This window comes from Copadichromis virginalis, linkage group LG2 (assembly GCF_057382275.1).
Source record: "Copadichromis virginalis isolate Kocher_CV1m ecotype Utaka linkage group LG2, C_Virginalis_male_GT1.1, whole genome shotgun sequence".
Taxonomy (NCBI): domain Eukaryota; kingdom Metazoa; phylum Chordata; class Actinopteri; order Cichliformes; family Cichlidae; genus Copadichromis; species Copadichromis virginalis.
The window spans coordinates 27,852,625-27,870,168 of record NC_140619.1 but is presented as its reverse complement, the minus strand read 5'-3'; the positions used below and the strand labels follow the sequence as shown (position 1 = coordinate 27,870,168).

The 17,544-nt window shown below is 42.3% G+C and overlaps 2 protein-coding genes across 2 annotated transcripts; one reads left to right on the top strand and one right to left on the bottom strand.

The window, feature by feature from the left end:
• Positions 1–35: 35 nt before the first annotated feature.
• On the bottom strand, positions 36–5,412 carry irg1l (immunoresponsive gene 1, like). Its single transcript, XM_085476809.1, has 6 exons — positions 5,181–5,412; positions 4,638–4,692; positions 4,308–4,495; positions 3,919–4,011; positions 3,164–3,369; positions 36–2,635 (listed from the first exon to the last, which is right to left on the bottom strand). Exons 1-6 carry the CDS (start codon positions 5,196–5,198, stop codon positions 1,708–1,710), a joined length of 1,488 nt encoding a protein of 495 aa, XP_085332935.1. The 5' UTR covers positions 5,199–5,412; the 3' UTR covers positions 36–1,707.
• An 82-nt stretch (positions 5,413–5,494) lies between these two features.
• Positions 5,495–10,388, top strand: LOC146717482 (uncharacterized). The gene is made up of 11 exons (XM_085476798.1): positions 5,495–5,628; positions 6,330–6,504; positions 6,589–8,085; positions 8,167–8,259; positions 8,354–8,458; positions 8,592–8,701; positions 8,785–8,976; positions 9,070–9,232; positions 9,320–9,485; positions 9,662–9,756; positions 9,838–10,388. The coding sequence occupies exons 2-11, from the start codon at positions 6,348–6,350 to the stop codon at positions 9,921–9,923; spliced, it is 2,664 nt and encodes an 887-aa protein (XP_085332924.1). The 5' UTR covers positions 5,495–5,628; positions 6,330–6,347; the 3' UTR covers positions 9,924–10,388.
• Positions 10,389–17,544: the final 7,156 nt, after the last annotated feature.

The following is a 17,544-nucleotide window of genomic DNA, read 5'->3' as shown; positions in this document are numbered from 1 at the left end:
CCTATGATAGATAGGTGGGACCCCCCCCCCCCCCCCTCCCCCCCAACACAACCCTGAACTGGATAAGTGAAAGAATGGATGAATAAATGAATAAGAGGTTGAATAAGAGACAAAGGTTTATGAGATCGGGGAAACCACTGAAATTGCACCAAATGTTATTCATTAACAAGCCAAACACAGACACATTTGTCTATTCCAGTTCACTGTGTAAGACTGAAGTGGACACATCACACACATAAGCTCAAGGAGCAGGAACGAGGAAACCAGCCTGAAGGAAACTGTTTCCAGGGCCTACTCCGTGGATCGGCTTCCTCCGAGGCGTGGACGTCTATCAGCAGAGAATGTACCTTCACCTATCAGCAGAGAATGTCCCTTAGTCTGTAACACAGTCAAATATATTCTCAAGTAATATTCAAGCATGCCATTCAGCGTGTTAGTACGAGCAGCTCGGGAGCAGCTTGGGAGAACAAGAAAACAGAGACTGCTTTAGATTGTCTTCCCAAAGTGACTCAACTTTATTCACAAGTACAACAGTTTATATAGAGGGTAAAATTCATGAGACAGCAGATTATCAGTTTAAACCAGTACAGACCAAGGTAAGGGAGCGTCTTCCTGCCCTTGGGTGAAGAAGCATCCTTTGTGTAGTTTATCAATTCAGCTACAATTGTGATTATCTCAGCGACATATTTTCAAGGCACAAAACGAAGAGTTCTTTCATTAGTGAAAACTGAAACAAACCATTTGGCCTTCAACAGGCGTCTAAAAGATTAAGAAACTAATGTAGCTGAGGGAGTGATCTCTGTGGTATTTCAACCTTGTACCAGCCTGTGATTCTCACACATCAATTCTTGGGTCAAAGAGAAAAATAACTAAAACAAAGGGGCCTTATTGAATGACAGAGTTTTCCTGTATAATGTCACTATAAAACAATATCCAGTAAATGCTACCATGGTACTAAAATACCTAACACAGCCTACATTTCCCAGCACCATTTTGCATTTTATCATATCTTTATGTTTGCACTCCAAATAAACACACTTGAAAGACAAAACCAGCTATCAACTTTTTCTTTCACTCTGTAGATGTTCTGATGGTTTCATTTGAAGTATATGTGCATATTTCTTCTTATAATCAAATCAGATACTACGACATGTATTTGAACTATCTAATGGGTGTGATTCATTTATTGACAAACCAGCAAGGCTCTACTTTATTGCATCATTAGCTAGCTGACTCTTTAAGCACCTCTGGAATATGTAACACAGAACATGTCAGACAATGCCTTTTTGCGTTTTTTGTAATTTTATTTATTTAGATGAAAACACACAAATAGAAATACTGAAATTGTCTTCTTTGAATGACAATAGAAGCAGACATATAGATTAAAAGCAACAATCTTTTACCCCGTTTAGGAATCCATTGTTTGGAAAAGCACAACTCTTAATGCATTGTATATACAGCAGCAATACTGGAAAGCATTCAATATATAGAATCCACCTAATGTTCCCTTTGTAATGCAACTTCTTATCTCAAAATACTGATTTTTTTCATGAACCGAGATAATAACAATATATGTCTATATTACAATATTAAAATTGTCAGATGGCTCAACATGTAGATTTTTTCATATTTTGATTTGAATATTTTTATGTGCAAGAATATTTGTGTTGCTGTTAGGCTACTGTGTAACTCCAACAAAACCAAAGTCTATTGCAGTTGTGAGAGAAGGTTCCTGCAGTCCCTGAGCTGGTCCAGGTCCTCCACCACTTCAATCAGCCGCTCGACCTTCTCTGAGGGAAGCACCACCTCTGCGTTGCTCCTGAACTTCTTCCTCAGGCTGTCGTTGGACAGTGGATTGCGCCAGTGACCGTAGAAGGTGTTGCAGCGTCCCTTCACAGTGTCGCCCCCAACCAGGGTTAGCTGGACTTCACCGTACATGCGGTTGAAATTAGCGGGGTTGTCATTGGGATGCTCCAGGCGAACACGGCTCAGCAGAGCGTGCAGGTCAGGGCGGTTCATGGCAGCGGGGGTGAAGGACTGCACAGTCACTTCTCCATCCAGGAGAGCAGTGCAAGCATTGAACTGGAAGGAGTGGCGTGCCTCGTGCTCAGACTCTGGAAAAGGTCTGTTTATGTACTTCGATTTGGGGACTCTGAGCAGGATGTCCTCCACCTGAGCTGGGGAGACAGTGCCAGGGCCAACTCCAACGAGAATCTTATGGACTGAGGCTGCAGCATCTGCCACCCAGTGCATCCCCAGATGAGCAGGGAAGCGTTTGAAGCCTATGTCCTGTTCCTCCAGCAGGAACATATGGCTGTCATTACCGGGCGATTGTAAAGGCTGTGGTACATAATCTTCATAAAAAGCACTGAAGCCGGCTACCCCTGCAACAGCATCTAGGACCAAAGGACTTGCCTCTAAGCCTCTGGAGGCCAGCAGAGCTGCTTCTAGGCCCAAACGGGAGGCATTGCCAATGTGGAGGGGTTTGGACTGAGTGGCAGCATTAGCCATTGGGGCTCCTGCTAGAGAAGCAGCTATAGCCAATGCATGACTGCTCTGGATGGGGTCCAGAGATAAGAGGCGTGCACACGCAGCAGCACTTCCCATGGTGCCTACCACACTAGGAGGGTGGAACCTGTTGGGAAATTCATCAGAAAGAAACAGAAACGTTGGTTAGATGTTTTTAAATTTTAAATGGGTGCTACATATCGTAATGGTCATAATAGAGCTCCTGTGTGAAAGCTTGTTTTTCCAAACAGCCTCTCACTTGTGTAACTCAGCTCATTTCATGAGTGGTAAGAGGTTTTTAGTGATTTTAGTCATCAACAAGCACATAATGTGGTGACACATTTGAGGGTGTAAGCACATGGCAAAAAGAGTCCTCTGTCATATTCTGCTCCACATGGCTAAGCAGTGCTAAAACTACACACAGAGTCTCAGCTGTCCCCGCATGAGCATGAAAAGACGCCTTTTAGAGCTTGTTGACACAATTCATAGAGCGTGCATTACACCTCCGCAGCCTGCTTGGAAATTGCAGGGTAGAGATCAGCAGAGCCAGAGTCATTTATGCAGAATCGTCAATGAGAAACTAACCTAATATCAATGATGCAATCAGTTAAGGGTAGCATACTGTAATGTAGCTATAGAGCTCTAAAGCACTCACCTCTTGGGGATATTGTGGGCCTCATTAGAGAACCTCAGTAGTCGGCCTTGAATCTCAATGCCAACATTGAAAGCCAGTAAGAAGTCCAGGCCACTGGGCTTATTGTTAGCTGGCATCATGTCACTGAGAGCTAACACAGCAGGAAGGACAGCTCCGGAGGGGTGAGTGGCAGGGTGCCACGTATCATCAAAGTCCATGGAGTGAGTCTGAACCAAAAAGATTTTAATGATCAAATGATAGGACATCAAAGCCCAGCACAGCATTAGTTTAATGTTAAAATTAATTAGATGGCTACTGATACATTTCCTGAGCTGATGGCAAAAACAGGTGCTTGCTGTTAGAGATATGACCCAGTACCAAGCATCGTGTTTGTGCTTAAATGATGTAGTTTAGCTCTCTACACCCAAATTATTATTTTTAGTGCGCATACTCTTCCTGGCTAAACTCAGTCACAGGCGGTTTTTCATTAGAAAATCCTCTCACTTTACAATCTTTTACTGTCTGAGACTAACACAGGCTATAGAAATGAGCTTGGCACCCTGATGGCATCTTTAAAAAGCAATGTTTGCAGATGTCCTGATGTAATGATGGAAATTTTTGGGATTTTCCACCAAGTCCTGCTTTTGTTTACCGTCCAGGATTGGACCAAAAACTGAGCTCACACACAGGCAACTTTTTAGGAGTGGTACGGGTTTCTGTGCACGTGAAATTGTCTGGTGCATGCTGACACATCTGTTCCACTTATTCATACTCACCGCCACTCCGTTGACAAAAGCTGCCAGTATCGGGGAGAGTCTGATGCCCCTGTGTCCATACACAGAGCTGGTGTCACCAGGAGCGTACATGTTCTGAGGGGAAGCGACGGAGACAGGTAAGCACAATGCAACATTTGACACTCTCAGTGTACACAGTCACACACACAAACACACACAAACTAAACGTTTAAAAGCTTTAAATAACGATGGGACCTCAACAGGTTTCTTTGTAAGTTATATGACAAACACCTAAACTAAAAAAATCATCAGAAAGAAAATAAAAAATAATAAAATAAAAGGTGAGGCTTCTGCTTTCACCTGTCTCACTGCCTTATAGGGGGGAAACATTAATAAGAAACCTTTATTTTTAATCCCTTTCCCCAACTCACCTGGCAGTGCTGGAGGGCCAGTTCAAACACATCTGTTGTGCTTCCGATCAGCCCAACTCCAATGCTGTCCAGCACCATTCTTTTACTGCGGTGCAGCACTACAGGGGATAGATGCTGGGGCTTAATTTCACTGATAAACTTCCCAAAACTGGCTGTGACTGTGTCCTCGGGCGCTGGCTGCTTCAAGACTGCAGAGAGGAATGAATGAATGAAAGAAGAATGCAATGGGGGGAAAAAAAAACACGGTCTGGATTAAGCAAAAGGAAAATGTGAAACAGAGAAATATGTTTCCTGGTGAACTGACAGAATGAAACACAACAAAGGTTTTACCTTCCACTGCAGATTTATGAATTGCTCTGGCAGCCCACACAGGTCTAATGGCTTTCTACAGGACAAAGAGCGCAGAATATTATTAGCAAAACCCATGCTGAAATTAACACGCATTGTACTTTCTTTTTAAAACATCTCAGATCTATTACACGCTCTAGAGACAGTTATTTTCTACTCTGGCTTTGTTAAAGTCTCAGTGGACATCGGCATTACTGCAATGAGTAGAACTCAGCCTGTGTGACTTTTTTTTGAGCTGTTGTGCTGACACGATGCTGCTGTAACAGGTGTAAGACAGCATGACTAACCTGCTGAAAATTTACCAAGAGCTCATTTAAGTATCACTCTGCTGTCTACTCAGAGAAACAACTACTCACTGCAAAAATATGACATTAGGATTTATGTTTTTCTTATTTACTAGACTGAATTAAGTCTGCCAGACAATTTTAAATTAAGACTTAACTTAATTAAATTAAGTTGATTGGACTTATGACTATAATGTTTTCTACTAAAAATAGTAATACAAAAATAACTTTTAACTTTTACCTTTACAGTTGAAATCATGGTTCCAGTCTGGTGTTTCTGTCAAGTTGACTGTCCTTCTTTCTCTTTCTTCTCAATGCAGCAGTTTTACCAGCAGCACTTTGTCAGGGATGCTGATGCTTCTAAGTGTGAGACGATACCTGCCTTATATAGTCTAATCTTATACCTGACTCAAAGGAACAGGGAAGGGCATATCCATAACAAAGACTTATCATTAAAAAAAGGAATTTCCACTGTGGGCAACATCTTCAACGTCACCATCGTCACAGCAGGAGGAGGAGGAAAGGTTTACTTTACTGTCACAGTGCAAAGGTGATGTCACATCTAAGGGCTTTGGGACAGGGGAAATTACAGCAACTCCTCCTACATGTAGCAAAGCCTTATTTATGTCAAACTGTCATTCCTGCTTCAGAAGAGTTTGCCTGTTCATCTTTCTAAGATTCTCTGCCAGGTATGACTTTATTTTCACTTTCTTTATTACTTTATTATTTAGAGGAGCATGTAACCCAGCTACAACTTAAAAAGCTGTACTGATTAAGATGACGTTTTTACATGAGCTAAATAGCTTTACTTGGTTAAGAATATGTAACCATTTAAAGTTAAATATGAGCAAAATCACACTATCTAATTGATCTAACAGATCCATGTTTTCTGTTAAATATTCAGTAAATGTTTTTCATTAGATATGAATAAAATTCCCCGTTAGTGCTCAGTGACAATTTTCCAGTTACTGGAGCAGGAAAGTTAAATACGAGTTCTCTGTGTGTCTCTGCTGCCTTTAGGAGAGCTTGTAATGACAGTCCCTCAGCCTTAAATGTTTAGTGAGTTACATATTGTTTTAGCCTAACTATAGTTAATTAACAAGATGTAAGTGAAGTTGTGTGATTCAGTATGCTTTGTAGTGTATTTTTGGAATATTTCTAATCATTATAATTTACTTTTCTTTCTATTTTTATAAATTATAAATGTGAAAATGACTCACTATTAATAATTATTTAGAATTTTTATTCATTTATGTGTTTTTCCACAATGTTTAAGTTGTTTTAACACTACATTACATTAGCCAGATAAAAAGAAGATTAAGACAGATTCTGAAATGTATTTTGAATGATTTGCATTGTTTGCCTCATTTGCTTCGTTGCACATCTGTAGATTGACAGCAAAAATATCATGGCAACACTAGAAGGGTTTCCTGCCAGTTTCTATGGGGAACCAGGAGTACTGGGCATGCTAGCCAATGGGATCAGTGCATTCCTTGTACTTCTGCAGAATTTCAATACAGCCCACACTGGCAAAGAAGCATATGGGGTGGAGAACATACTTGCAGGTACATATTTTTGACAATCAGCTATAATAATGTAAAAAAGAAAAAAGGAAGAGTTAGCTAAGTCATTTTTATTTTATTTAACAGGTGTTCATCTCATCCTGATTGGAGGTATATGCCAACTTATTGCCGGGCTACTTTCCTTTAGAAAATACGATCACCTGAGTGGCACTGCCTTTATTGGCTATGCTGCTCTTTGGGCTAGTTATGGGGCGACCCGAATCTACTCTGGTGTCTCTGACAATCAAACAACAAATCAGACAAGCAATTTATCTCTGTCCACTGACCTCATGACCAACATATCTCTGAATGGCTCCGCAGAGATACCAGGTGGCTATTTCTTCCTGTCCATAAAAGAGTCAGCCATTGCGGGTCTGATCCCCTACATTTTACTGTCCTTTCTCCTGGCATTTTGCTCTGCCACAGTCAACTACATCATGCCTTTTGTTTTTGGGGCCATCACTGCCACTTTAATCTTTGAAGCAGTGGGTATAGTAGCAAGCTCCTGGGCTCTCATAGTATCCGGGGTCCTGGAGTTGCTCATTTTGATCTTTGCCATCTACGGTTCAGCTGTACTGCTCCTCAAAGGTTTGACCCAACGTCTAGCCCTCAAAGGCTTTGGGACCCCCCTCTTTAATGTTCTTCTCTTAGGAATCGGAAACTCAGCAAGTGCCCAGAGCATTGGCCAAGAGAAGAAGAAAAACACCAAATATGCTGAACCCATGGCGTTGGGTTTCTTCTGTGACTCTGTAGCTCCTTTCATCTTTGCTTTCTACAGCTTCGGGTACATGAAGTCATTTGGTTTAGGAGCTGCCTGGGTCTCAATCATCTCATTCGCCCAATTGTTCTCTAGCTACTATGCCCATCTGCGCCAAGACTGCTACCACACTACAAAGTTTGGATTTCATGCCACATATTGGCTGATTAAGGCTTGGAGTGAGTTTGTGGCGTCTACTCTGATCGGAAATAAGAGCGAAGTAGGCTCTGCTAGAGAAGCAATGGTGGGAAACTGGTTCTTTGTGGTGGCAGGCTTGATTCTGTGTGTGGGAAGTCTGAATATGGACATCCTAGAACTGATCCACAACATGCTTTTTGTCCTAGTCACAGTTTCAACAGTACCCCAGATTCCACTTGAGGGTTACTACATCTTCTTTGGTGTAGCTTGTGCTCTGTTTACCGCAGTCTCCATCTATGGCACCTTTGCACGTCTCATCAACAGTATAGCAGAAAAGTTACTAATCCCTGTAGGGAAGCAGCCTGTCTCCACTGCAAATATGAAGAAGGCTTTGAAGTGGGGCAAGTCCCAACAAGTAGGCAGCGAGATGGTGCCCCACACTGACCAGACCTCCGATGTTCTGTTTTACTTTTTAAATGGGGTCGCAGCTCTGTCAGCTATTCATTCTAAGTTGTCCAGTATGAATCCCACGTTCCTTCATCTGACCATCCCTTGGGTCCTGATCTCTGGAGCGATCATCCAGGCTTACGTCAGCAGGTTGCAAGTCACAGGTGGTGGTCGGTTTGGGTCAGTCATCTCGTCCATCTATGTGGGAGTATGGGCGACATGGACCTGGTTTCGATTCGCAGGTATGCCAGTACAAACACTAGTGTGGACATTTCTCTTTCTGATTTAGAAAAGATTCTTAACCCAAGTTTTTTTTTTTCTAGGTACCCTGCTTCAGCTCTCCACAGGGGCAGCTTATGCTTTCACAGCAGGAGCCATTGCCCTCCTGGTCATTAATGGTTTCCTCATGTTGATTGGTAAGATTAAAATTCCCTGTTAGTCTCAATAGAAGATTTGTTGATTGGATTATTTGTTTCAAGAAGGATTTTTTTACGTGTCTGTGTGTGTTAGCTGCCTATAAGAACCTGGTTTTGCTGCTTCTGACGACTGTGATGGAAGTTGCTCTTGTCTGTTTCCTGCTCTCCACCCTCCAGCGACTGCCATATAGGCTGGAAAGTAAGTATTGATAAAGCCTCATTTTTAAACATAGGATTCACTTTTGATTAAAAATGATATAAAATGTTATAGAGACTCTCAAGCTGATTATTTCTAAAACTGGCTTTTCTTTTTTCTTTTTTCTTTTTTACAGTTGCTATGCTTGCACTGGTGGCAATAATTTGTGTATATGGCATTCTGGCAACACTGGTGAGCGGCATCTTCTCAGAGAGACTCATACCTATGGGTCCTCCCTTACTAAAGGTAAGCAGAGATGAAACTGACTTTGTGCTCCTTCTCAAAGTCAGTTTTTTTAAACATGCCCTTTCCACTGTGTCCTGTCTTAGGAGGTAAAGAAGCAGGAAACATCGCCAGAGCTGCCATGTCCGATAGCCAGCTCACGACTAACCAGCGGTCTCTTGAAGATCGCTGGAATTCTGGAGGAAGGAGGAGTATGCGGCATTCCGACAGACACCGTGTACGCCTTAGCTGCATCCTGCAAAAATCCTCAGGCCATTGAAAAAATATACAATATTAAAGTAAGAGTCATTAAAAGATTGGCAAATTAATTCAATATTCACGTGTCTGTGATGTATAAAGCTTATTAATCTGCAATCTATAACCTGTTCCAGGACAGACCAGCCGAGAAGCCCATATGTGTTTGCATTTCTAGCGTGGAACAGCTGGTGGCAGCCAAGCCTCCTTTCAGTCCTCTGCTCTGGGAGTTTATGAGGAATGTGTATCCCGGAGGCATCAGCTGCATTGTCAAGAAAGGAGACTGGCTGTTCCAACTCGGTAAACTTTGTAGTGCAGCGTAAATATGGTGTTACTGGAATCTGTGTCATTTATCAGCACTCACCTCAGCTCAATCTGTGTGTGTAGGAGTGGGACCAGCTTATGACCGTGTTGGGACTCGGGACAGCATCATGATTCGTGTCCCTGACCACACAGTTACCGGCCACTTGTGTAATATTACTGGACCGCTTGCTATCACCTCAGCCAATCCAAGTGGAGAGGCAGACAGCACCCACCACAGCATGGTCATTGAGTAAGAGCTTGCAAACAGCTTACAAAGTAGTAGACTGATCTAACCTGTGACAGTATGTGTAACCCCCTTACAGCAAATGTTTCTGTAGAAAAGTGACAAATTATTTATTTTACGATGTGGAGTATTAGTAATAGATGATTGCTGACCGCTCATTTACCCTCCCTTTTCTGGCACAGTCGACTCGGACACAAGATCCAAGGAGTTCTCTGTGATGGAGACTCTAATGAAGTTGTTGCTTCCACTGTGGTTAACTGCTTGAAGATTGATGAAGGTGAACACAAAAGAAGTCACATAAAATTCAAATTTGGGTGTTTTATGAAGCACCATCTAACTTATCTCACTCTTTCTGCAGGCACCATCACCATTGTGAGAGAAGGCTGTGTCCCTGCAGTTAAAGTTTTCCAGATCTTTGAGCGAATAAAAAGCACAATGTTGTGATTGTTACGATTCTTTTCTTTAAGGGAGCACATGCTTGAATGGTTGCCTTCAGGATCAGCAGCTTTATCTGTCATTCTGTCTCTTTCTTTTCAATACTCTCAATGCTCTTATTCAAGCTTTTTTTATTGTAATTGTGGATGTATGGGTATATGTTACAATAAAAACTCCATCTGTACCATCTATTAGCTGTAGTAGGAACTTTATCTTGAAATTGTATGCGGATGAAGAATCTGCTGTGATACTACAGCTTCATGAAGATAACATGTCTCGGATGTGCCTCTATAAAAATTATTTATATGCTAACTACAGTTATAGTAACACACATATATGTAAAATTGTTGTTTGCCTAATAATTTTAAACCTGTATATATGTATTTAAACTATATTCTTTTCTTGGGTATGTATATGTATTTAAGTTCTTTATGTTTAATTAATTATGCTGAAATAAATAAATACATAAACTGATGTTGTCTTCATGCTATTGTTAATATTCCATAGTCATATATTATTATATATATATTTAAAGCATTTTGACCTGTTTTTATTATTCAGCATTAAGAGAAAACAAACAGATTTTTAGAAAGATCCTTTACTGAAGCAGAGACTGAACCGATATGCACCAAGTTTTACTTCTCGATACAGAAATAGTCATGAATATAAATGAACACTTTGCAAAAGTCTTGAGCCACCCTCATTTCCTTATATTTTGCTTCCAATGAGCAAGGCTTTCCGGCCACTGTCTTTAAAGCGGTCCTAAGTGACCAGTTTTTAGTTCTCCAGGCTGTCTGAAGGTCTTCCAATGTTTTTCTTTGGACATTAGCTGCCTTTTCACTCATTTTCAGTTCAGCTCTTGTACCTGACTATGTTCAAAGGAATTACTTTTTGTCTGTGAATGAATCACTCCAGCATTTAAAAAGTCATCTAACTGGATGAACCAGTGTTGCCTCTACACATAACAGACAACTTTCCAAAGAATCCATTCTACTTTGGGAAGTTTGTTGCTAGAGTAGCAGTTGGAAATTAGTTGGAAAAACATATCATTTGCCCTCTTTTTTTTTCAGTTAAATGCTATGAAAAATGCTAATGATAACATAGCCTAGAAGGCAGGAAATTGTATCTTATGTGTCAATAAAGTGATTTCTAAAGAGCTATTAGTAGAAAACTACAACAGATGAGCAACATCTGAAAGTTACATCCTTAAAAAATAAGAAAGAAAATCCAGCAATGACCTGACACAGGACCTGAGATATAGATCTGGCCCTGCAGTGGATCTATCTAACGTTGACTGAAGCCTCATCAGTAATGGTACAATGGTGTCATTTGAAAGGAGGCTGAAAAGAAACCGTTCAAGCGTTCAACAAGCTGACAGTTTTCCAAAAACATGTCAAGACAGCTTGTGTAAAACATTTGGGCACTTGTCTATAGAATATACATTATTATGTTCATTGCTTCAAGCAAGCTGTCACTTTTTGCTTTCTCTTGATCAAAAACATGAATTGTGCAGCTATGGTAGTGTGTGCAAAAGCCTCATTTTCTTATCTCTTTATATTTTGCTTCCAAAGAGAGAAAATTTATTGTCATTTTTTAAATTGCTCTTGAGCAATATTTTTCTTTTGAAGGTCTTTCAAAGTTTGTCTTTGTACATTGTCTGGTTTTTCCGAGGTTAGAGGTTAGGAGGCTTTTGTACTTGACCATATACAGAGGAATATTTTCTTTTATTCGTTAAGCCACTTAACACTGACCTGTGAATCATACGTCATCATGCAGTCTTATTGGAAGATTGTCTTTCAGGAAATAATTTTTTAAAAAGGGAAGGAGGAGAATATGGAAAGAGGAGAGAGCTACAACATTGAATGTCTACAGTCACCTGTTAAACACAATGGAGGCCGTATCATGATGGTTGTCAGTTGGAGATCTTTGTCAGTGATCCACAACACACTGCAGTAAAAACATACCTGAACAGAACACAGACCACATAACTATTAGTCATAGACTGGCCTCCCCAGTGCCCAGACCTCAACATTATTGAAGAAGTGTGGGATCATCTTGACAGAGAAGGGACAAAAAGACTGCCAACATCCAGAGAAGAGCTTTGAATGTCCTTCAAGAAGCCCAGAGAACTATTCCTGAAGACAACATGAAGATAGCAAGAAACAAGAGAGCCTGCCTGAGTGAGTTCAGGCTTTGCTGAACAATAAAGATGTTCAAAGCAAATATTGACTTTCAAGCTTGTTAGAATTTTACAAATTCTATTTTTGGCTTACATACTACATTTCCATTTATTTTTCAATAAATTGCTGCACCTGCTGCTTATTTTTCAGAAAAAATAAAAATAAATGAAGGCTAGTTCATGACACAGTAGTACAAACATAAACATGTTTAAAATTGAAACCGTCCGACTGGGGTCTGGAATGTGGGGCCTCCCTGCTGCTGTGGCGTCGGGGCGGTCTGCTTTTTTCCACCCCAGGGAAGAGGGTAACACTACCTGGGTCTGGGTGCAGTTTCCCCCTCCAGGGGCAAGGGTACCTAGACCTGGGGTATAGAGTACGCTTGGGGAGTGTGATTCTGTGTACAGTGTCTGTTTATCTCTGTCTCCACGTTGGGTGAGTGTTGAGTAATTGCATATGAGAGCATGAGGGTGGGAATGGATGTTTGTAACTGTATGTGCCTGTTTTTCTGTGTCTATATGTCATGTCAGGTATCAGACGCCACCTCTCTAGGGACATCTCAGGCCCTCCTGGCTTCTGCTCCGCGGCTGCTGAGTGACCCCTCATTCTGGGACTCTCCTCAGCTCTTTCCGGGACAGTGGCACGGCTGCCCCTCCGTTGGTCTTCCTTGGTCTCTTGTGCTCTGAGGGTCTCTGGATGTCTGGAGCCTGGATCTCCTCCATACCTGCTTCATGCCCTGGAGGATGGGGCTATGGCCCCCCACACCCTCTAGCAGATCATTACATGAAGGAACCTTTTAAATACAAGCGCGTTCATGCTCACAGGTGTACACACGAGTGCTCACAGACACAAACTACACTCTTTTTGGCTCCTACCTCAAAGCACACTGTGCGCTGTTGATCCTGTGCTGCACAATAATGTTTAATATTTAGTATTTACTGTTATATTCACATAGATCATCGCGATGATGTTGTTTATTATATTGCTCTTTTTTTCCTGCTTGTTTTCTCTTTTTTCTTTTTCAACAGGTGATCCAGGTGATTGATATATGTATTTTTTGTCTGTAAAAAAAAAAAAGGTATACTATCCACACAAACATATTATAATATAATTAAGTATAAAATTATATATTATATATTATAATAATATAATTGTATACAATGTAAGGCCAGAAAAGACAAATACATTAAACCAACCTTAATAACAGGTTGGAAATGCGACACTGTCCAAATAAAGGGTCAATATCTTTGTTAAAGATGCAAAGAAAATAAAAGAAAGATTGTTTTAAAAGTCGAAATACGCCAAAGAAAATGTGATTAACACCATAAATCCAAGCATTCCAAAGAAAAGCATTTTAAATCTATTTTTTTCTTCAAATTTTTTCCTTCACTATTTTATTAATGAAGTGTGTTATACTTTTACTCTAGGTTCACTAGAGTTTAAGCTGAGGACAAAGGCATCGAGTCATTTTCGGATGCACCTTATGTAAACAATGCCTTCATGCATGCAGTCATTGTACACTTTTCTTGTCTTTTGTGGAAGCTCATCTTTCAGAAATTCCCTTGAAGGTATGCGCGTGCTGAAGATTGCATACCACACCTCGTTTTAAAACACAATTCTTCTTTTGTTCACTGTATTGTGCGAACTTCCTTGCGGGTAGTTGAACAGCCTCAGTTACTTAAATTTTCCTCACCTGTTGCTTAATGAAGGCTGAATAACAATTTAAATGTAGGTGACTGAAAATAGCTTTTACCTATTATCAGTAAACGCCATGTAATTTCTTAATTTAATCAAAAAGTTATTTATGTAATATTTGGCTTTGTGCTCTTTAAAAGAACACAAAGGTGCATTGTGCAGTCCCACAGTCTTCCTCTAAAGGAAATTTAGACCCTTGTTTTTGTTGAAGTAAAGTGTTGTTTTTATTCACGTCAAATAATCTTTCGGATACTGTGTCTCATCTTTGTATCTACGAGGAAACACTTGTCAAGGAAGGAGTGTACATACTCATGTCATCTCCTCTATCATTATCTCAAACATATATTGAGCAAAGCATCTTTTTGTTTAGAAAAAGAATGCAGACTCACAAAGAACAAAGACACTGTTGTACTAAATGAGTAAATTTGTTACCAGGAACTTACCAGGAACAGTTACTGTGAAATTCTTTCACAGCTGTCACATCGCCATGGCCTGCAGTGCATCTGAACAGTATTCACAGCACTTCACTTGTCAGTTGTGTTTGTTATACATCTTCTCAAAGTCCTTGGGCCACAGGGATATCAGTGACAGTAAAGAACATCACCGGATTTCCTGTTGTCAGCATATACTCACCAGCCAGTTCATTAGGTACACCAGTACAGTTATAATAATAATAATAATGGATTGCATTTATATAGCGCTTTTCGAGACCTTCAAAGCGCTTTACAATTCATTCACTCTCACGTACTGGTGAAGGCAAGCTACAGTTGTAGCCACAGCTTCCCTGGGGCAGACTGACAGAAGTGAGGCTGCCATATTGCGCCATCGGCCCCTCTGGCCATCACCAGTAGGCCATCACAAGACGAATTGCCAACTCTTGAGCCACGATCGCCTGATAGGCTGGTCTGAGTATTTCAGAAAGTGCTGATTTAGTGGCATTTTCCTACACAGACACCTTTAACGCTAACAGGGAGCAGTCTGAAAAAGAAAAATATCCAGAGGCGAAAGTTCTCTGCATGAAAAAGCCTCGTTAATAGCGGAGATTAAAGGAGAATGGCCAAACTGCTTTGAGCTGATAGGAAGGCAACAGAAAATCTATAAAAAAAAAACAATAAAAAAAAAACACCCAGCACGCCCCTGCGGGCGGTTTATCCTCCAAGCTCGGGTCCTCTACCAGAGGCCTGGGAGCTTGAGGGTCCTGCGCAGTATCTTAGCTGTTCCCAGGACTGCGCTCTTCTGGACAGAGATCTCCGATGTTATTCCCGGGATCTGCTGGAGCCACTCGCCGAGCTTGGGAGTCACCGCACCTAGTGCTCCGATTACCACGGGGACCACCGTTACCTTCACCCTCCACATCCTCTCGAGCTCTTCTCTGAGCCCTTGGTATTTCTCCAGCTTCTCGTGTTCCTTCTTCCTGATATTGCTGTCATTCGGAACCGCTACATCGATCACTACGGCCGTCTTCTTCTGTTCGTCTACCACCACTATGTCCGGTTGGTTAGCCACCACCATTTTGTCCGTCTGTATCTGGAAGTCCCACAGGATCTTAGCTCGGTCATTCTCCACCACCCTTGGGGGCATCTCCCATTTTGATCTCGGGACTTCCAGGTTATACTCGGCACAGATGTTCCTGTACACTATGCCGGCCACTTGGTTATGGCGTTCCATGTATGCCTTGCCTGCTAGCATCTTGCACCCTGCTGTTATGTGCTGGATTGTCTCTGGGGCATCTTTACACAGCCTGCACCTGGGGTCTTGCCTGGTGTGATAGACCCCAGCCTCTATGGATCTTGTGCTCAGAGCTTGTTCTTGTGCTGCCATGATTAGTGCCTCTGTGCTGTCTTTCAGTCCAGCTTTGTCCAGCCACTGGTAGGATTTCTGGATATCAGCCACCTCCTCTATCTGCCGGTGGTACATACCGTGCAGGGGCCTGTCCTTCCATGATGGTTCCTCGTCTCCCTCCTCTTTCTTGGGTTTCTGCTGCCTGAGGTATTCACTGAGCACTCGGTCAGTTGGGGCCATCTTCCCAATGTATTCTTGGATGTTCGTTGTCTCATCCTGGACTGTGGTGCTGACACTCACCAGTCCTCGGCCCCCTTCCTTCCGCTTAGCGTACAGCCTCAGGGTGCTGGACTTGGGGTGAAACCCTCCATGCATGGTAAGGAGCTTTCTTGTCTTTATGTCAGTGGCTTCTATCTCCTCCTTTGGCCAGCCTATTACCCCAGCAGGGTACCTGATCACGGGCAGGGCGTACGTGTTGATGGCCCGGATCTTGTTCTTACCATTCAGCTGAATCCTCAGGACTTGCCTGACCCTCTGCAGGTACTTGGTGGTTGCAGCCTTTCTAGCGGCCTCTTCATGGTTCCCATTTGCCTGCGGGATCCCCAGGTACTTGTAACTGTCCTCTATGTCTGCAATGTTGCCTTCTGGTAGTTCAATCCCCTCAGTTCTGACTACCTTCCCTCTCTTTGTTACCATCCGACTACACTTCTCCAGTCCGAACGACATTCCAATGTCATTGCTGTATAGCCTGGTAGTGTGGATCAGTGAATCGATGTCTCGTTCACTCTTGGCATACAGCTTGATGTCATCCATGTACAGGAGGTGGCTGACAACTGCTCCGTTCCGTAGTCGGTATCCGTAGCCAGTCTTGTTAATGATCTCACTGAGGGGGTTCAGGCCTATGCAGAACAGCAGTGGGGACAGAGCATCTCCTTGGTAGATCCCGCACTTGATGGTGACTTGTGCTATGGGCTTGAAGTTGGCCTCTATCCCCATTGAGTTCCTGATGAAGGCTCTTAGGGTCCCATTGATCTTGTACAATTCTAGGCATTCCAGTATCCAGCTGTGGGGCATTGAGTCATAGGCCTTCTTGTAATCAATCCAGGCAGTGCACAGGTTGGTCAGTCTGGTCTTGCAGTCTCGGCTGACTGTTCTGTCTACCAGTAGCTGGTGTTTTGCGCCTCTGGTATTCTTGCCAATTCCTTTCTGTGTCCCACTCATGTATTGACCCATGTGCCTGTTCATCTTAGCCGATATGATGCCTGACAGGAGCTTCCATGTAGTACTGAGGCAGGTTATTGGTCGGTAGACCATTGCGAGAGTCGAGTTCCACCTGGTGGGTACATCCTGTATAAGTTGATCGCTCTTCTTTCCGAGTGCTACTTGTTGTTGGTTAAGTTCTGTGGTACTCGCAGGGCTTTGTTTAAAATGACCAACAATCTTGCGGCACTTTGCCAGTACACCGACAAAACCACTGCTATCGAGACATACCGTGATGGTCCTCTGGAGAATGTGAGCATTGCAGGCGATGTGCTCATATGGAAGTGCTCTCATAGCAGCCAGCATGTTTGCTGCGCTGTCTGTGCCAATGGTGGATATCTTGTTTTCAATACCCCAGTCATTTGCTACCTTGAGGAACTGTTCGGCGCATTTATCAGCAAAGTGCCTGGTTTCTGTTCTCATGACGGTCAGTGCAAATGAGTTGAGGTTCCACTCACTATCAATAAAGTGTCCAGTCACCCCAAAATAGCTGTGGTTGCCAGCTGAGGTCCAGTGATCTCCGGTTATAGCAACACAGTTGGGAGAATCCTCCGCCAAAATCTCAAGTTTGTTTTTCTTTTCGCCGTCGTACATTTTGCTGATTTTGGTCGTTACTGTAGTCCTGCACGGCGGCTTGTATGACGGGTCATTGGACGCAATTTGCAACACCTCTGTCAATCCTTCGTCCTCTACTATATTTATCGGCCTACAGTTCA

Excerpts from the sequence above, each read along its gene's own strand:
- irg1l (XM_085476809.1), bottom strand. Across the intron at positions 4,496-4,637 it reads TCATAAATCTGCAGTGGAAG|TCTTGAAGCAGCCAGCGCCC; the intron begins GTAAAACCTTTG and ends TCCTCTCTGCAG. Across the intron at positions 3,370-3,918 it reads CTTTTGTCAACGGAGTGGCG|ACTCACTCCATGGACTTTGA; the intron begins GTGAGTATGAAT and ends TTTTTGGTTCAG.
- LOC146717482 (XM_085476798.1), top strand. The coding sequence starts at position 6,348 with ATGGCAACACTAGAAGGGTTTCCTGCCAGTTTCTATGGGGAACCAGGA. Across the intron at positions 8,086-8,166 it reads GACCTGGTTTCGATTCGCAG|GTACCCTGCTTCAGCTCTCC; the intron begins GTATGCCAGTAC and ends TTTTTTTTCTAG. Across the intron at positions 8,260-8,353 it reads TGGTTTCCTCATGTTGATTG|CTGCCTATAAGAACCTGGTT; the intron begins GTAAGATTAAAA and ends TGTGTGTGTTAG.